The sequence below is a fragment of the Rissa tridactyla genome, chromosome 15, assembly GCF_028500815.1.
Source record: "Rissa tridactyla isolate bRisTri1 chromosome 15, bRisTri1.patW.cur.20221130, whole genome shotgun sequence".
NCBI lineage: Eukaryota > Metazoa > Chordata > Aves > Charadriiformes > Laridae > Rissa > Rissa tridactyla.
Window position 1 is genome coordinate 12,717,561 of NC_071480.1, and position 15,964 is coordinate 12,733,524.

The 15,964-nt window shown below is 56.3% G+C and overlaps 1 protein-coding gene across 2 annotated transcripts in view; it reads left to right on the forward strand.

Annotated features, from left to right (window-relative positions):
* The first annotated feature begins 65 nt into the window (after nt 1-65).
* The window catches only part of SLC39A11 (solute carrier family 39 member 11), a 97,508-nt gene continuing 81,609 nt past the window's right edge, over nt 66-15,964 (forward strand). The window contains exons 1-4 of one of the 2 annotated variants that reach the window (XM_054222048.1): nt 66-112; nt 1,145-1,258; nt 2,290-2,328; nt 9,523-9,681. In XM_054222048.1, the coding sequence (XP_054078023.1) occupies nt 1,151-1,258; nt 2,290-2,328; nt 9,523-9,681 (306 nt within the window). In that variant the 5' untranslated portion in view covers nt 66-112; nt 1,145-1,150. The remainder of the gene's footprint in view (nt 113-1,144; nt 1,259-2,289; nt 2,329-9,522; nt 9,682-15,964) is intronic. The other variant, XM_054222049.1, reaches the window with a different exon arrangement.

The following is a 15,964-nucleotide window of genomic DNA, read 5'->3' on the forward strand; positions in this document are numbered from 1 at the left end:
CCCCCGCCGCGCTCCCATTGGCGGCGGCCGCGGCGGTGGGCGGGGCGACGGCGGCGACACGTGTGCCGGCACCAGGAAGTGGCGGCGGGGCCGCGGCGGGCAGCGCCGGGCGGTGAGCGGGGACCGCGACCGGGGGCGACGGGGGTGTTGGGGTCCTCTGGGGGCGGGCGGTGCAGGAGCTCTGAGTCCAGCTGTGGCGGCTGTAGGGCTCGGGGATGCCGGGCGCCTGCCCCAGGGCCGGGGTGCCCGGGTTAGGGCTTGTGAGGGAGCCCGGTGGGGCGTTGGGGTCCCCCCGTGGAGCCCGGGAGGGACTCGGGGTTCTGGGGTGGGGTGATGCAGGAGGGGGGTCTCCCTCCCCCCGGGGTCGGGCAGCCGCGGGGGGCGGGTCTGACCCCGGGCACTCACGCCGCAGGTTCCGCAGTGGCCCTGGGGCAAGGCCGGGAGGGGCTTCGAGGCGGGGAGAAGGCAATAGTGCGTGTGTTTCTTATGGATTTATATATAAATGTATAAATACATGTGTGTTTTGGTATATTTACACATATAAACGTGTGTGTATTTTCATATATTTCCATGTAGATGTACATATATGTGTGTATTTTGGTATATTTACATGTCTGTTCATGCACATACGTGTATTTTCGTGGCAGTGCGGCTCCCTGGGCCGTTCCCAATATCCCTCTGCTCAGACAGCCCTCTCCCAGCCTCACCACAGCCCGGAGCTGGGGTTTGGTGCCCCGTCCTGGGACTTCTTCCCCTTTTTGCTTGGTCCTGAGGCATTTTGAGCCGGGTGCTGCAAGGGCGTTTGCCTTCAGTGGGAGTAAAACTGGGTTTTTTGACGAATAAGTGCCCTCACGAAGTGTGATGTGATGAATGTGCCCGGGAATCACCCGGGAGCAAGTGTCCTCTCGGCGAGGTTTGAGCATCATTTCTTTGTGTTTCTCTGCGAAGTCCACGTGGGGTTGTGCACTGGATGGGATGTGGTACATCCCGTCCCTCCTGCTCCTCGGATCTCGGGTTAAATTGCAAAGTTCCCTTTGGTGAGGAGGGGTTTGGGGCGCTCCCCCATAAACCAGGGAAGGATCTGGGGGTTGTTCTCTGTCTCTAAACACCGGGCGCTTCTCCTGACGCACCTCGTTTCTCCTAGGTCAGCATGATCCCGGGGCACGGGCCAGTGATCCAGGCGGTGCTGGGAACCTTCCTCACCTGGGGGCTGACGGCGGCGGGCTCGGCGCTGGTCTTCGTGTTTTCCAGCGGGCAGGTGGGTGCTGGGATTGCATCCCCCATCCCCAGGAGGCGAAGGGGGTCCGGGGCGAGGGCTATGCTGTGCTCAGGGGTGGGTTTGGCTGCTCGGTCCCAAGCGTGAGGGACTTGACATTGGCCCTAGGAGCTCCTGGGGCAGGAGGGAGATAAATCCAGCTCATTTCTCTCCCGTGTGTCAACACAGAAGAGGAGAAGGAAATCAAATTCCTGACTCCGGGCTGTGGTATGTGCTGTGGTGCAGCTCACGGCGTTCCGGAGTCGCAGGCAGGGCTGTGTGTTTGGAACAGCAGGTTCTTCTCCTGTAACCTGGTTTCTCTGGTGCAGGATTCAGGTCAGCCCATGCCCAGAATGAGCCAAGTGCTGATGGTTAAGTCATCTTGTATTCCAAAATTAGAGGTCCCCCTTGCCTTTGTGTTCAGAATTGCCCGGATGAATTCATTATTTATGCCTCTCTCTTGTGATGATTTATTCAGGAGTTTGTTGCAAAGCGAGATTCCCTTTGCAGTAGCACGTTGGTTTTCTTCCTGGGGGAGGGCGATGTGCTAAAAAAGAAAAACTGCGCTGGGAGTGAAGTGGGCAGGATGCGTGCTGGGTTACTGGAAGAGTAAGGGCTTTCTTTATAGCAGCCTGTTATTAGAGGAATCAAAATCTTCCAAGGAGGGGGAATGCAGGGCAGTGTGTAGAGATGGGTGGGAGAGTTTCTGGTTTATTTTTCCGCATCCTCGGAGCGGTTTGGTGTGGGCACTGGGTGGGCTGAGTGTCGGTGCGTTGAGGGAGCCAGGATGGGCTCTTGGTGGTGGTGGGGTGCCACCACCCTACGATGGTGGGCTCCCCTGCACGAGGAGCACGGCTCTTGCCCCAAAGCACAGAAATCCCTTGGGCTGCAGAGATGGGGAGAAGAAAGTCACGTCAGCGTGGCAGCGGTGCAGCTGGCTTCCCCCCGGTGCGGTTTGTGGTGTGGCTGCGCTCCGCTGCTACTGCCAGGAGTAAACGGTGTGGGTTTTTTTGTTTGTTTTTGTTGTTTTTCAGAGGCGGATCCTAGATGGGAGCTTGGGCTTTGCTGCGGGGGTAAGTACAGCATCCTTCTATTCCTCGTCTGCCTGCGTTCTCCTGCCGGCACCTCTGAAGCCCCACCACGCATCGTTTGGTTGCCCGCTTGCATTAGCGTTTCTTGGATAACTGCCTGAGGTGCAGGTGGGGCAGGGAAGAGCACAGTGCGGCGCTGGTCACGTCTTGTCACATCTCGGTGCCTCCCCGGTGAGGTTGGGGGTGGCACGAAGGGGGGGTCACGAGGATGTTGAGCTGCCCATGCTGGATTTGGCTCTTGAGTTAAACTCCTCTCATTTCCGTGGGCTCCTGAATCACTCCTGTAGCACTGGTGCGATGAAGATGGGCAGGAGAGCCCTTGTCTTGGAGGCTAATTTGTGTTGCTCATTTTGTGCTTCTCGGTCCCCTGCAAAATGTGGGTGCTTTAAGCCCTTGGGAGAAGGGGGAATAAAGGCACTGCAGCTCTACATCAAAGGCGCACACTAAGCAGGGGGCTTTTTGCATCTTTCTTGAAGGGAAGACATGTAACTGTGGCTTGAAATTGTGTTAGGGCTTGTAGATGTAAACCTTCTCCTGCTGCCCAGGTGATGGGGGGCAGGTGGAGGCTCATTTAAACTTGTTCAATCACATTTGTTTTCCTTCAGCTGCTGGGAATTGCCTGGGAGCCCTGGGGGAATGTGCTCTGGGTGGAAGGTGCGTGTTCCCAGGGCGTGTGGTGGGTGCGCAGGGCTCCGCCAGGTCCCGTGTCGCGGTGGGTGATGTGAGATGCTGCAGAGCTCGGTTTGCTCCCCAGCCAGCCTTCCTGGGACGTGCCTGCGACCTGCTAATGCTGTGAATAACCCGGCTCTGTTGTAGCGGATTCTCAGGCCATCACTTACAAATGAATCACTCGCGTTAGGAATTGCCTGTTCCGGAGCTTTCCTCTGTGGTTTGATTTCGGAGCTGTTTTCCCCTGGAAGGCACGCCCTTGTCCCCGCAAGCCAACGCGGAGCCACTTCTGTGGTGTCGGGGAGATGCTGCTGGGGACAGCGTGGGCTGGGTTGTCCCCTTGCTGTGGCACCGCTGTCTCCCGGAGCGGCTGTCACAACCATCTGGGGAGGTACCGGGGCACGGTGGGGTGTTTGTCCCGGCCGAGGGTGCTGGCACCGTGCGGTGCCGTCCTTGCCGTGGCCACTGTGTCACCCTGCCAGCAGCACTGAGTCACCCCTGCGCGGCAGAGCTGCGGCTCGGCTGGTGAAGCAGAAGCCCTGCAAACACATTTGCTTTTCCCCCGGCTTCTTCCAGTTGGCTGCGCTCGGAGCAGGAAAGGGGAACTTTTTCTGGGGTTGCTGCAGCGTCTGGAGGGGAACGTCAGCGAGCAAAGCTGCGGTGGCAGGTCCCGCTGGCGGAAGGTGCTGCCGCATAAGCCACCCACGAGCTGCAATTTGTGAAGGTGTCTAGGTCGCGTTTCTGGGCCCGAGCTGATGAAGATGGTGCTGGTTGGGGCAAGCTGTTTGTGTCCCCCGGGGTCCCTGCAGCCCTGCCCTGCTGCTGCGTGGCCCGAGACCAGCTCCTTCGGAGGAAGGTGCCAGAGATCCGCAGGTGGTTGTGCCACCGAGGGCTGCTGGGCTCGACGGGAGCAGGTCCGGGCTCGACGGGAGCAGGTCCTCGCTCGGTGGCTGGGTCTTAGGGTGGCGGTGATGTGGCAAAAGCACCAGAGGTTACAACTTCCATCTTCCTTTTTGCTCAGTTTGCTCCGGATGTGCCCGTAGCTCTTTGGCTCGTGTCTGACGAGGGGCTGGCCTTGACCCTGCACCCCGACACTTCCCGGGTCCGAGGAGGGGTTTGCTGGCTGGTACCCACAGGCAACAGGACCTTCCTGAGTTTTTAGCGAGAGGTTTTTTTCTTTTCCCAGCTGGGCAGCGTTGTAATCGCATGACCGGTGGTGTGACCGGCTGTGTCCCTATCTCATCCTTACCCGAAAGGGTTTAATAATGTGAGAAGTGCCTTCCTCCCTCTGCAGACAGGGAAAGCGCTAGTGATGTGTCCGCTCGCTGGCTTTGCGAAGAGTCCACGGAGAAGCTGAAGGAGAAACCACCTCCTGACCCAGCCCTTCGGCAGGAGGGACCGTGGCCGACTCGTGGGTCCCTGCGCGTGGGTGGGAATGGGATGGTGGAGGGGGGACGCGATGCCGGAGCCAAGCAGGCTGCACGGGGTGGGGGGAGCAATGGCGAGGGAACCCCGACGGGCTGTGAAATCCTCCTGCCTGGCCGGGATGAGGGGTCATTCCTGCCTCAGCCAGGCTTCGTGCTGCAAAACTGGTGTCGGGGGAAGCTCGGGAGCAGCGCGGGCGCTCTGTGTTTTAGCAGGCTGGCTTTGCTTGGGGGGGAAAAAAGCAGGAGGTGGAGCAGCTGGTTTTGAAACCTATTTGTAGTGTTCTCTCTCTCCCTCCCTGTAAGAAGCGCTTCTTCAGGCAGCGACGTTGCTCTCATCATGGACTGCCCTTGCTCTAAGGGATTTCAGTTTAAAACACCACGTCTTTGATGTAGATCTCTCGCAGACACACGCGGCTGTTTCTCCCAGCACTGGGGCAGAACTTGACTTCCTCTTTATCTCCGCTCTGAAGTCTGGGCTGCTGGGTTTAATTAAACTTCTCTTGTGCTCTGGCAGAGCCAGCAAGCCTCCCGTTCCTGTGCTTTCAGAGGCAGGTGTTGCTTCTAACCTGGCTGTTTTGGTGCTTAGCTCAGGATCGCTGATAGTTATCTGGGTTCCAGGGAGCGTGCATGGTGTTTTCCGAGACCAGGATCGCTGGTGAAACTGGGTATAATGGACGGTTCTCTCTCCTGTTGGTAACGATTGACCTGCTGGCCTTTGCGGGGCTTGCAAAGCAAAATAAAACCAGAATTAACTCAAAACTTCTCTACCGCTGCTGAGCCAGGAGGAGGACGTGGGACAGGGATGTCCCAGGTGACCTGGAGGAGGATGGTCTGGGCTGCAGAGGGTTGGTTGGGGATCCAGAAAGCTGTGGCTCGGCGGTTCCCTCACCGCAGCTGCACGGTGTAAGCCTGGGCACACGGTGAAATTACTGCCCGCTGGGAGAGCGACCTGCCTGTGCTGGGATATTCCAACTGCAAAGCAAAAGCCCCTTTCAGCAGGGCTCGAGCTGCCCACGTCTGGTGGCACAAGTGTCATCTGGGACCAAGGGGACCTGGGGGCTGGTCGCTGCGGTGTGGTGGGGCTCAGCTTCCTCCAGCCCCGTACCTCCGCTCGGGCGTCTGAGCTTCTCTCTGCCTCAGTTGCCTTTCTGGAAATCGCGGATAATAGAGGGTTTTGTATGCGAAAGCCTCGGAGGTGATGGGTTTCCATGGAGACAAGACTTCGCTTGCTTGGGCATCTGATGTGGAATTCTGGCTTTTCTCTTAAATCTTGATATTCTTAAATAAGATGTTTTTTTAGATATTCTCTGTTATCTCAGAGTTATCCTGGAGGTGCTGCGCTCTCAGGCATCATAAATACTACACAAGCATTTGCAGTCCTCCTTCCCTGCAGCCTCGCATGGCTATTCCTCATACTGGGTCGCAGTTTGATTTCTTCTTCTGTCCCAGGTGAAGCAGAAAATCGTCAAGACGCGCTCTTTAAACTGCACCAGACATGTCTGGTATTGAACGTTCCCTTTCGGTGCTGCTTAAAACAGCATCAGTAATTTACACGGGTCTTCTGAGGCTGGATCTCGTCGTTGGAGCCTTAACGAAGTCAAGCTAAAAAGTTTGGCAGGGAAAGTGTCCTGCCAGCCTCTCACCTTACGCTTTTCTGCCCCGTCCTGCCAAGGGGGGTTCCCTTTGCTCCTCACGGCTTGGGTTTCCTGATCCGCGCGCCGTGAAGGTGGCTGTTTCCCCTGAAGCTGCCGCTCTCATCTCGGTCACGCAGGAGCGCGACCGGTCGTTGCCGCTTGCGGCGGGCGGGATGCGGGCTGTAACCTTAATGCAGCGGTGCGATACCAGGCTGGGGTGTGCGGGGACTCTCCCCCTCGCCCTGGGGTCCAGCAGGACCAGCTGTGGTTGGGGGGTGAAGATCGTTGTCCTGTTTGTTTTGTGTTTGCAGAACAGAAGCTCCCGCGTGGGCTGAGGTGGGGGGCGGTGCTGGCTCCGCAGTCCAGGCAGGGAGGAGTGGCGGCCCCCCAGCATTTGGGGGGCACCCCCATCGAGTCCCTGCCTGCCAGGAGACGCTGGTGCCCAGGGTTCAGCCATGGAGACCTGTCAAGCCCTGGGGGTGGTGTTGGGGCACGGTGTGGTTATAAATCCTGCTGCCTGGCACACTTTGAGGGTTTCCCATCAGTGTGAGGACATGGACCTGGGTTCAGTCACTTTCCGTGGCACGAGGCGGTCGGGTTTTGAGCCTGAGTTTCGTCTCCGGTTATGCTGATGTGTCCCAGGGAAGGGTTTGGGCTCCCCACAACCCGGGCGTGCTTTAGGTACACAGCTGCCTTCTGCGTGCTTTCTCCTCCCCCATCAACCGCAGCTTGTTTTCCCAAGAGCTGTTGGATTTACGGTGTTGCTGCATCTTGGCTCTGGAGCACCGAGTCTCTTGGCGAAACATGCCCAAATCCAGTTTGGCAGGAGGCGTGTGTCCCGGTGCCAGCGAGCCGGCACGCTGCGGGTCCTTCTCCCCGGCTGGGCTGGGGCGAGGGGAAGGCTTTGTGCAGAAAACCATACCCTCTGCCGAAGCGGTTTTATTCATTTGAGGAGCGCCCAGGCTTTTTTTTCTCTTTTATTCTTGCCTTTGACACCAACCTGCTCAGTGACATCGGTGGGGTTTGGGTTCCTGTCCCTGGCTGGACAATTACAAAGATTTGCACTTGAGTGTGTGATTATTTTTTTTTTATTTAAATGGCCTCGCTGGCAGAAATCCTCACCCTTTGGTTAGTTCATGAGCATCATCCGATAAGGGATGCTGCTGAACCACAGGGGTAAGTGCCGGCTCTGGTGCCGAACGGAGCGGGCAGGAGCTGGTGGGCAGGAGGTAGCACCCTCGGGCAGCACCTTGGCAAGGCCGTGTCCCCGAACCCCCACCTGAGGGACGTTGTCACTTCTGGCAACGACTTCCAGCTCCCTCCTGAGTGGGGTCCAGGGGTTTCCCTGCATAAAAGGGTGTAGGAATAAATGGCTTTTCCTTCCCAAGCAAGTGAAGGCGGTGGGTGCAGCCCCGCAGTTTGCTCCCGGTGAGGCTGGGGCGGGTTAAGGCTCTGTCATCTCTTCTTCCCCCGGAGCCCGGTGGGAGCTCTGCTGCCTTCGGTGGTGACGGGATCTGGAGGCTGAGCGGTGTCAGGCCTCTGTTTTCCGTGGGGAGATGATATCTTAACATCAGATGACAATATAATTCTGCAAAGCCTTTCCCTGTTGCTTGTGTTTCCATGTTGGGGTGTGTGGTTGTTTTTTAAAGGAGGTGGCATTTGAAATATGAAGTTTGACAGCCGTGGTTAAGCCTGACATGACAGCCTGCTTTCTTCTTACTCATAGTGAGCTGAGGTTTACACAATCCCTCCGGGACTGGTGTCGACAGCAATAGGCATCTCGTTCCTTCGTTAAAAGTGATTTAAAATGTAATAGTTTGTTACGCACTCCTCTTCCGCGGGCGAATACTTGTGTCATGAGAGCAAGCTGAGCAGCATCTCTTCTGGGGATGCACAGGGGACTTGGTGGGGTGCTCGGGGCAGTCGCTGGATGGAGCGGTGGGGGTCACCTGTCCTCGCAGCAACCCTCCTGCTGCCATCCCCGGGGCTTGTTTTGCTCCTTCCTGCTGGATCCTGGTCCTGCACTCCTTTCTCCATTGGAAGCCCCCTTTGATGTGTTTCCGTGCTCGCTGGGAGGGAGCTGGGAGCATCGCCTTGTCTGCCCCGAGGCGATACGGACCCTACCCACCGCTTCCCTGCCCTTGCTGGTACAGGGTGGTTCCCAAAGCCTAACACAGATCTCCACTGGGACTTTATTATATATTTTATTTTTTTTTTAAGCCCGTCTGTGCTTGTCTCTCTGGCTTTCTTCCTCCCGGTGTGTGATAGGACCGGTCCCAGCTGAGCTCCCGCAGAGCTGAGCGGCTGCAGGGAGAGGAACCAGGGCCACGGCTGCTGCTGAGGGTGTTGCGCTGGGCTGATGACTTTTTCATTAACCCAGCCCAGCACATTGTGCATCAGAGGAAAGGAAGAGATAAGGTGATAAAATGCACGGTAATATTATGGATCAGCTTGTGAAACCGGTGCCTTGCTTGGCTTTCCGTTCTCTACACTGGGTAACACCCTCAGCGACCAGCTCTGAAGCCTGCCCTGCTCCGAGCTGGGCTGGATTGGAGACCCCCATAAGTCCCAAATTCTGTTTTTCCTGTAGTCTTTTGGGTAGTTGTTTTTTCTCCCTCCCCGCTAAGCAGCAAGCAAGGAAAAAAAAAAGCCCTCTGCTGCTTGAAAGGTTTATTTTTCTGGTGCAAGCTGTGCTGGTCAAACACCCCAGTAGGGCTCTGGCGGCACTGGTCTTTGCTGGGAGCTGGTGTGTTGCTGTTCGGGGTGGGAACTTGTTCTCCTCCTGGCCTGGGGGCTCTGGCTCGGATACTGGGGGCCGCAAAGCCGTGGCGTGCCCTCAGCTAGCCTGGAGATGGCTCTTTGCCTCCAGGCGTTATCCAATATTTATTCTTTTCCTGCATGAGAGCAAGGCTATGTTTTCTTCCTCCCCTGCGGAGAAGCCTGGAGCTGGGTGCAGGATGGATGGGGTTCATCCCGGCTTTGGCTGGGATGCAGGGGAGGAGAGCGGTGGCCGGTGGGGTCTCGGACACACTCCTGTTACTGCAAAACCCCGGGGGCAGGGTGGTTTTCCTGCTCCCGTGCTGCTGCTGTTCCCGTTTGAAGGGCTGTCGTGGCTGTGCCAATCCCCCAGAAAATCACCCTAACGAGCTCGTGTGGTTCGTTTGCTGCTTTAGGCTTTTGAGCCAAGAAAAACACTCGTGGGGAAAAATGGGGGAAAAAACCTCACTTCTCCATCCTTCAGTGATTTGTTCCATTGGGAAGTGGGTTTTAATGGCTCTGCTGGGCTTTAAAGGCCACGCAGCTCGTGGGGCCGGGCATGGGGGTCTCCATGGCTGGAGGGTGGGCTGCTGCAGAGGTGCCGGCGGTGCTGCCGTGCCGCGGCTGGCGCCAGATCCCGGCGGCATCGGTGCCTACGTGGTTCTCACCGCTCCCCTTCTGTCTCCCAGGTCATGCTGGCCGCTTCCTACTGGTCCCTGCTGGCCCCGGCTATCGACATGGCTGAGGAATCCGGCACCTTCGGAGCCTTCGCCTTCTTCCCGGTGGCCGTGGGCTTTGCCCTGGGCGCAGCTTTCGTGTACTTGGCCGACCTGCTCATCCCGGCGCTGGTAAGTGGGTGTTCTGGGCTGGGGGCTTCTGCTCTGCTGGGACAGAACCTGGATCCAGGTTGGTTTCTATCACAGATTTCATGAAACCGTGTTTTCTCCGAGACCCCGGGTGGCTCTGCCAGTGCTGAATGCAGATTTAGGCTGTCTGAGCTCTGTTTTTTCCTCTTCCCTCCCCCCCCCTTTTTTTTTTCTTCCCTTCACGCTTTTGTTCTCTTCACTGGCAACACTTTGCAAGCAGTTCAGGTGTGACCTCCTGTTTCAGCCCAGAGGTTTAATTTGTAGAGCTGCCAACCCTCTAAGCATTTCAAAATTGAATTAGCCATCCTACCGTCTAAGAGTATTATTAAAAAAATAAATAAATTGGAAGCTGTTGGATATTTATTTTTTTTTTTTACAGCTGAAAATACAAGAATGGCTTAGTCCGTAAAGATATTCTCAAAAACTTCCAAAGAGCTTCTTAATTTTTTTGGATACGTTTTAGCGGAAGGGGGGGTTATCTGTGGTTATGAGCGTGAGGTTTTCCATTTGAAGAGTGGTATGACCGGTAACCCCGGCGTCCAGGGGAGCCCGCAGCATCAGCCTCCCCCCTGCCGTGCTTTCGGAGCCTCTCTCACAGGTACAGTCAAACGCGTCCTCAGTTATGAAGAAAATTGCCTGATATTGCGGTGTGTCGCTTCCACTGCAAATGGATGCATTAGAGTAAAGAACAAATAGATGAAACGCCAGCGGTGTCAGACGGTTGAAAGCCTGGCCGCCTCCACGCTCCCTGCCTGCCCCTCTCCTGCCTCTTCTCGGGGCTCCCCAACCCTTGATGGGGGGCTGGGGGCTGCCATTGAGCAGCTGGAGCCCTTGGAAGCCGTTTGCCATCAAATATTGCTTTTTTTTTTTTTTTTTTTTTTTTTTTCTTTTGCTGTCGGTAACCCGAGATCTCTTGCCTGCGTTGGCCATCCCGGTGATGGCCCTTATTAAAGGTGCTGGATGGGGCCGGGGACGTGTTTGATCAGCTGCCCGAGGCTGGGGCTTCCCCACAGGGTGGATAAACAGTTGCACCACAAAAACCGCTTCTTCCTGACGGCCGGCGCTGGTCTCCGCTGCCTTTTTGAAACGGGAGCGCGTGGAGGGGGAAGAGCGTCGGGGAGATGAAATTCTTGCGTCGCAAAGAGCAGGGTGGAGGGGCGACAAGGGCGGCCAGCGTGCGCGGTGGCGAGGGCGACGGCCTTGTAGGGAGCAGCGCAATATATATGAAAATATACGATGATATCTTGCTTTAAATCCAGTTCAGATACCAACGGGAGAGGAGCTGTTGCCTCCTCTGGCTCGACGGGGCTGTTTGCACCGTGCCACCACACTCCTGTCCCTCGGGGCTCGCGGTAGCTGGTGTGTGTGCCAAAGAGGGTTCGCAGCCCGCGGCTGATGCTGCTGCCTGTGTGTTTTTCTTCCCGCAACAGCGGGTGTCCCTGTGCTGGGGGGGGTGGTGGTGGTGGTTTTCTCCAGCCGAATAGCGGGCAGGACCCACCTTGTGCAAGTGCAAAACAAACTCCTTGTCCCTCCCCGGATAACTCGGGCAGGGCCGGGAGAGCGGCGGTGGATGGGGAGCTCCTGCGCTCCCTGCCCAGAGGCAGCAGTGACGGCTCCCGGGCTGGTCCCTGCGGTGGGCAGGGACTTCGGGGATGCTTTAGGAAGGAGGAAGGGGTAGCCAGAGACTTGGTGAAGAGGGATGCTGTGGAAGGAGCAGGGGCAGAGGTTGAAGCTGAACGCGCTGAAATGAAAAATCAGCCCTGAGCCGCCCTCGGGGCTGTGCTGGCAGGGAACTCGTCTCAAAACGCATCTGCCTTTGCTCGGAGCCCAGACGTCTCTCTCAGGAGCCAGCGCTGCTCAGACAAGGGTTAAGCCATTGCACTTCACTTCCAACAAGCCTTGCTTCTTCCTAAATCCATTAAAACCTCAGGGTTGAGGTTGTTTTCTCCCCCCCTCCCCAGCTTAAAGTCTGGCGGGGAAGGGATGCTGGCGAGCCCCTGGGCACGCTGTCCCCGGGAGGGCAGGAGCAGGGATCTGATTTTAGCTCTGCTCTTTGCACAGGGAGCTCGCGCCCTGCCTGGCGCTCCTCCATAATTGGTTTGCTGGCTGGCAACAGGTAGTAAAAGCTTTTAAGCTTTTAAAAGACTCCTTATCACCCCAGCCCTGCTCCCTGGGGAAGGGAGCAAGGCTTCGCTCCGGCTGCAGCCCCGTCGGGAGCTTGGGCGGCTCCGGTGGTGCCCCAGTGTTTGCTCAACGGCAGAGCCGGGGCCGGCGGGAGGGTTAAACCTCCCAGACAAACCGGTTAATGATGCTGAACAGCTGTAGTCATTAAATTCCTCACAAAAGGCAGATCTAATCTATTACATCTTGATCTTTCGCCGTTTCCCCCCCTCCCCGAGTGAAGCCTTTAACATGTTTGTTCATCCTTTAGTTTCGGGAGGAGATGCTGGCGCGGGAGCGCTCGGCTGGGCTGCTGGAGGACAGCAAACCACAGCGGGGCATTGGGGCGCGCTTGGAGAGCCAGACCTTTGCAGAAACAGACCTCAAGAGAGTTTTGTTTTTTTTTAAAAGAGGGGCTCTCCCTTATTTTGGCGGCCGTCTCCTCGCACGCCGTGTTCGGCCAAAGCATGTCTCTCCCGGCTGCGCTGGGTTCGGCGCCCGGGGAGGCGGCGGCAGAGGCGGCACTGCAGCGGAACGTGCTGTAGGTTCTGGAATATCTTAAAACCACCAGCAAATGGCCCGTCTGTCTCTTCCCTCCCTGGCCCCGCTGATGCCGAAACAGGTTTCTCTCCTTCCTTTGCTCTAATTTAACCTTACGGCTACCTTTTAAGTAAGAACTTGGCTTTCAACTGGTATTTGAGGAGGCTTCTGGGTGGGGAGGGGCGGGTGGTGGGGCTGTATGAGACACTCTTGCCTTTACTAAAAAGGGGTTGGGGCTGGGGGTCTTTTGATGCCGAGACCTGAAGCCTTTGAGGGAGAGTTTACTTAAAAATACTGCTCAGCACAGTAGGTCCCTGATCGCTCAGTAGCTATTTTTGTGTCTCCTGTAACGCGTAAGAATGCTGGAATTAAGTATTATTATTCTCATCCTTCAAATCTGTCTTGCAGCTCTGCTGACTTGGCTGGGTTTTGTGCAGAGTGCGATGTTTTATTGGGTTTCTGTGATGGGTTTCTTGCTTCAGCCTCCCTCTTCCTGGAGGAATCCCGCAAGAGTCCCGAGGATGCATCCAGCCCTGGCTCCGGTTTTCAGACAGTCCCCGGCTTTTGCTCCTGGATTTTCTCGTGTGTGTGTTTCCTTTGTCTTCGAGCTGCCGGCTCCCCAGGGCCTCTCCCGGCGGTGCTGCAGGCTGTTGGAGTTCCCACGCGGCTGGGCTTCGGGTGGGATGCTGGCTCCTGAATGGAAGCTGTGGCTTCCAGGAGCTCCCTCCTTCCGGATCGCTGCCTTTAAATGCTCCTCTGAGAGAGAACGGGAGCTCACGGGCGGGATGCTGGTGGGACCGGGAAGGTGGCGTGGGCAGGGAAGAGGGGGAAAGCGGGAGAAACCCCTCGTGGCTGCGTGTCAGCCCGGCCGTACCTGCCTGCCCACCTCCCTGTGCGCTTCTATTAACCACCTGGTTCTTTCTGCTCCCCGGCTGCATGACGTCCTCTCCGCCGGCAATCATTAGGCTAAATAGGATAATGAGGCTTCATCAGCTTCATCTCCTCTACCTCGAGGCTTCATTTCGCTCCAACATCTGGCCGCACACCGAAAGCGGCTCCATGGCTCCCACCGCTCCGGGACCCCCGTGGGCGCTGTGGGGTCTGGGTGCCCCGGGGTCTCCCCTGGGGGAGCCGATGAGCCTCGGGGGTGGCTCTGGGGGAGGGAGAGGAGGGCAGATGTTGCAGGAGAACCAGGAGTTAATATATAATCCAGGGAGAGCGCTGATGGGCCATTACTCACTTATAACTAGGAGCCTGCCAATACTTCTCGTGTAAAAGACGATGGGGGACGGGAGGGTGGCGAGCCAGGGCTGTAGTTCTGTCCTGGAAATACCATCTCCATTGGATTTTTTTTTTAAATATTTTTTTTTTGTCAGTTAGATACAGGGTTTGTTTTGTTTTGGTTTTTTTTTTTTTCCAGAGTAAATCAATAAATCTGCATGTGACAGGTGGACCGTTCCTTAGATTTAAAACAAATAGTAACCAAAGTACCTTTTAAAAGCCTTTTGCCTGGACGGTTGGGCGCTCTGCGGCTGCCAGGGCTGGCCCCTCGTGCTGCAGGAAGGACCCGCGTGGCCAAAACCCCCGCCAGGGCTCCGGGGCTTGCGTTTAATACTCGTTTTGAAACGTTTTGGGCTGTGGTTTGCAGCTGCATGGTGGTTTTCGTGAGCAGGCTGAGGATGCTGGCGCGGGTGGAGGAGAGGGGAGTGGGCGCGTGGGTGTTCGTAGGAGGCGGCCGGATCCCGTTAACCCTCAGAACATCGTTACGTTGTGCTCCTGCCCTCTTCTATTTTTGCGAATCGAGGCTCGTGAGCTTTTTTGGAACCTACTCTGGGAGTGGGCACTTTGCAGAGTGAATTTTAGGCTATTTTTGGCGAGCACCCTTGGGAAGGATTTGGGAACTGGATAAACAGATATCCGAGGGATACTCTCCCGTTTACTGGTGATGGTGTCTGTCGCAGGGCTCAGAATGTGCCTCCGGGGATGTATATTTTGCTTTCTAAATCCGTGGGAGTCACGTAGTTGGGGAAAGCTGAGGAGCGTGCGTGGAGGGCGACGCTGCGGGAGGGGAGACCATCGCGCCCGCTCCAGGCGGAGCTGCACCTTATTTCTAATTGCAGTTTCCGCAGCCGGATGAGACCACGGGAAGCATCTTCTTTTGTGTGTGTGTGGGGGCATTAGGTAGCGATTCCTAGCCCATACCTGGTGTACGGGGCTAACGTGGCAATCGTTAGCGCCGCGGGGGCAGTTCGAGGATGCTGGTGCCGGCGGCGTACGTGCTTCCACCTGGCAAAGATGGAAAGCTTTTAATACTCCTCTCCCTTCTGATTTGCATGGAGCCAGATTTGATGGGTTAATTATTTCACGAGGCAGTAAAAATGCGCTGGGTCTTGTCGCTGGTGTTAATTTATAATCGGAATAAAGGTTTCTCTTATGCAATTTGCTGATTCCTCCGAGACATGCCTATCACAAGTTCCCATTCTTAATGTGCTTTTTCCTGTTCATCTGTGACTCCTAGAAAGTTAATTAGCTGCACATCCTCATTGCCGTGGTAGGTAGAGGCTTTTTCGGTCGGAGCATTAACCAAAGGACATGCCTGTGTGTGGGGCATGTGTATTTTCTGGCTTATTACACTTTTGAGCGTGGGACTGAAACACTGTCCAGAGCAGCCCGGGGACACGGTGGTGTGGGTGGCATCTCGCCGAGCTCAGCCTGGCAGCTGCGTGTCTTGGGCCACATAATCTTGGGAAAATGCACAAATAAAGGGTTTTCCAGTGAGGTGGTTTTGGTGGTTGGGGGTGTGCAAAGTGTCTCTACTTTTTTTTATTATTTTTTTTTTCTACATGCAGCCTGTCTGTGTTCAGGCTTTTCTGATCCGTGCTCCCGACAGCCCTGCCGCTGCCTGCAAAGCCTTCCTGCATCTCGGCATCGCCCTCCTGGTGGGAGCTGAGCTGGCGTGGGGATGCTGGGATGTGAAAAGTGGGAACGGGTGGATGCAGGATTGCAAAGCCGTGTCTGTGCCATGCTCCTGCTGCCCTGGCCCGGGGGTTTGTCCCCCTCGAAGCAGGGACGATGCAGCCCCGCTGCCGTCTCTACGCTTTCACACCCCTCGGCACATGGATGCGGCACCAAGTCCAGCCTGGATGCGGGGGCTGCAGGAGATGAGCCTTTGCCTCGCAGGGGGATGAGGATGGACCGGAGGACTCGGTTGACATGGGCTCGCGTGAGCCGCAGCTTGACTCATGCATTCCTGGTTCGCTCTGATTTCCTTTGCTTAGGGGGAAAATAAACAGCAGCCCTTCTGTTTGTTTTGTTTTGTGGCATTCTGGCCCTTTTCCACTGGCTCTGGGAGGAAGGAAGGGTCTGGCTGTGATGGCTAAGGAAGGGAAAGCTTTCTTGGGAGCCTCATCAGGGAACGTAGCAAATCCTTCTATTGGGAAAGGTCCTTCCCCTTCTAGCTCTAAATAAATAGGAGTATCTGGGCATGATTTTTATTAACTTACCAAATAAGCCCAACCCAAGGCCAGCTATGGAAGGTGATGGATCCACGTGGGAGTGATGCCTG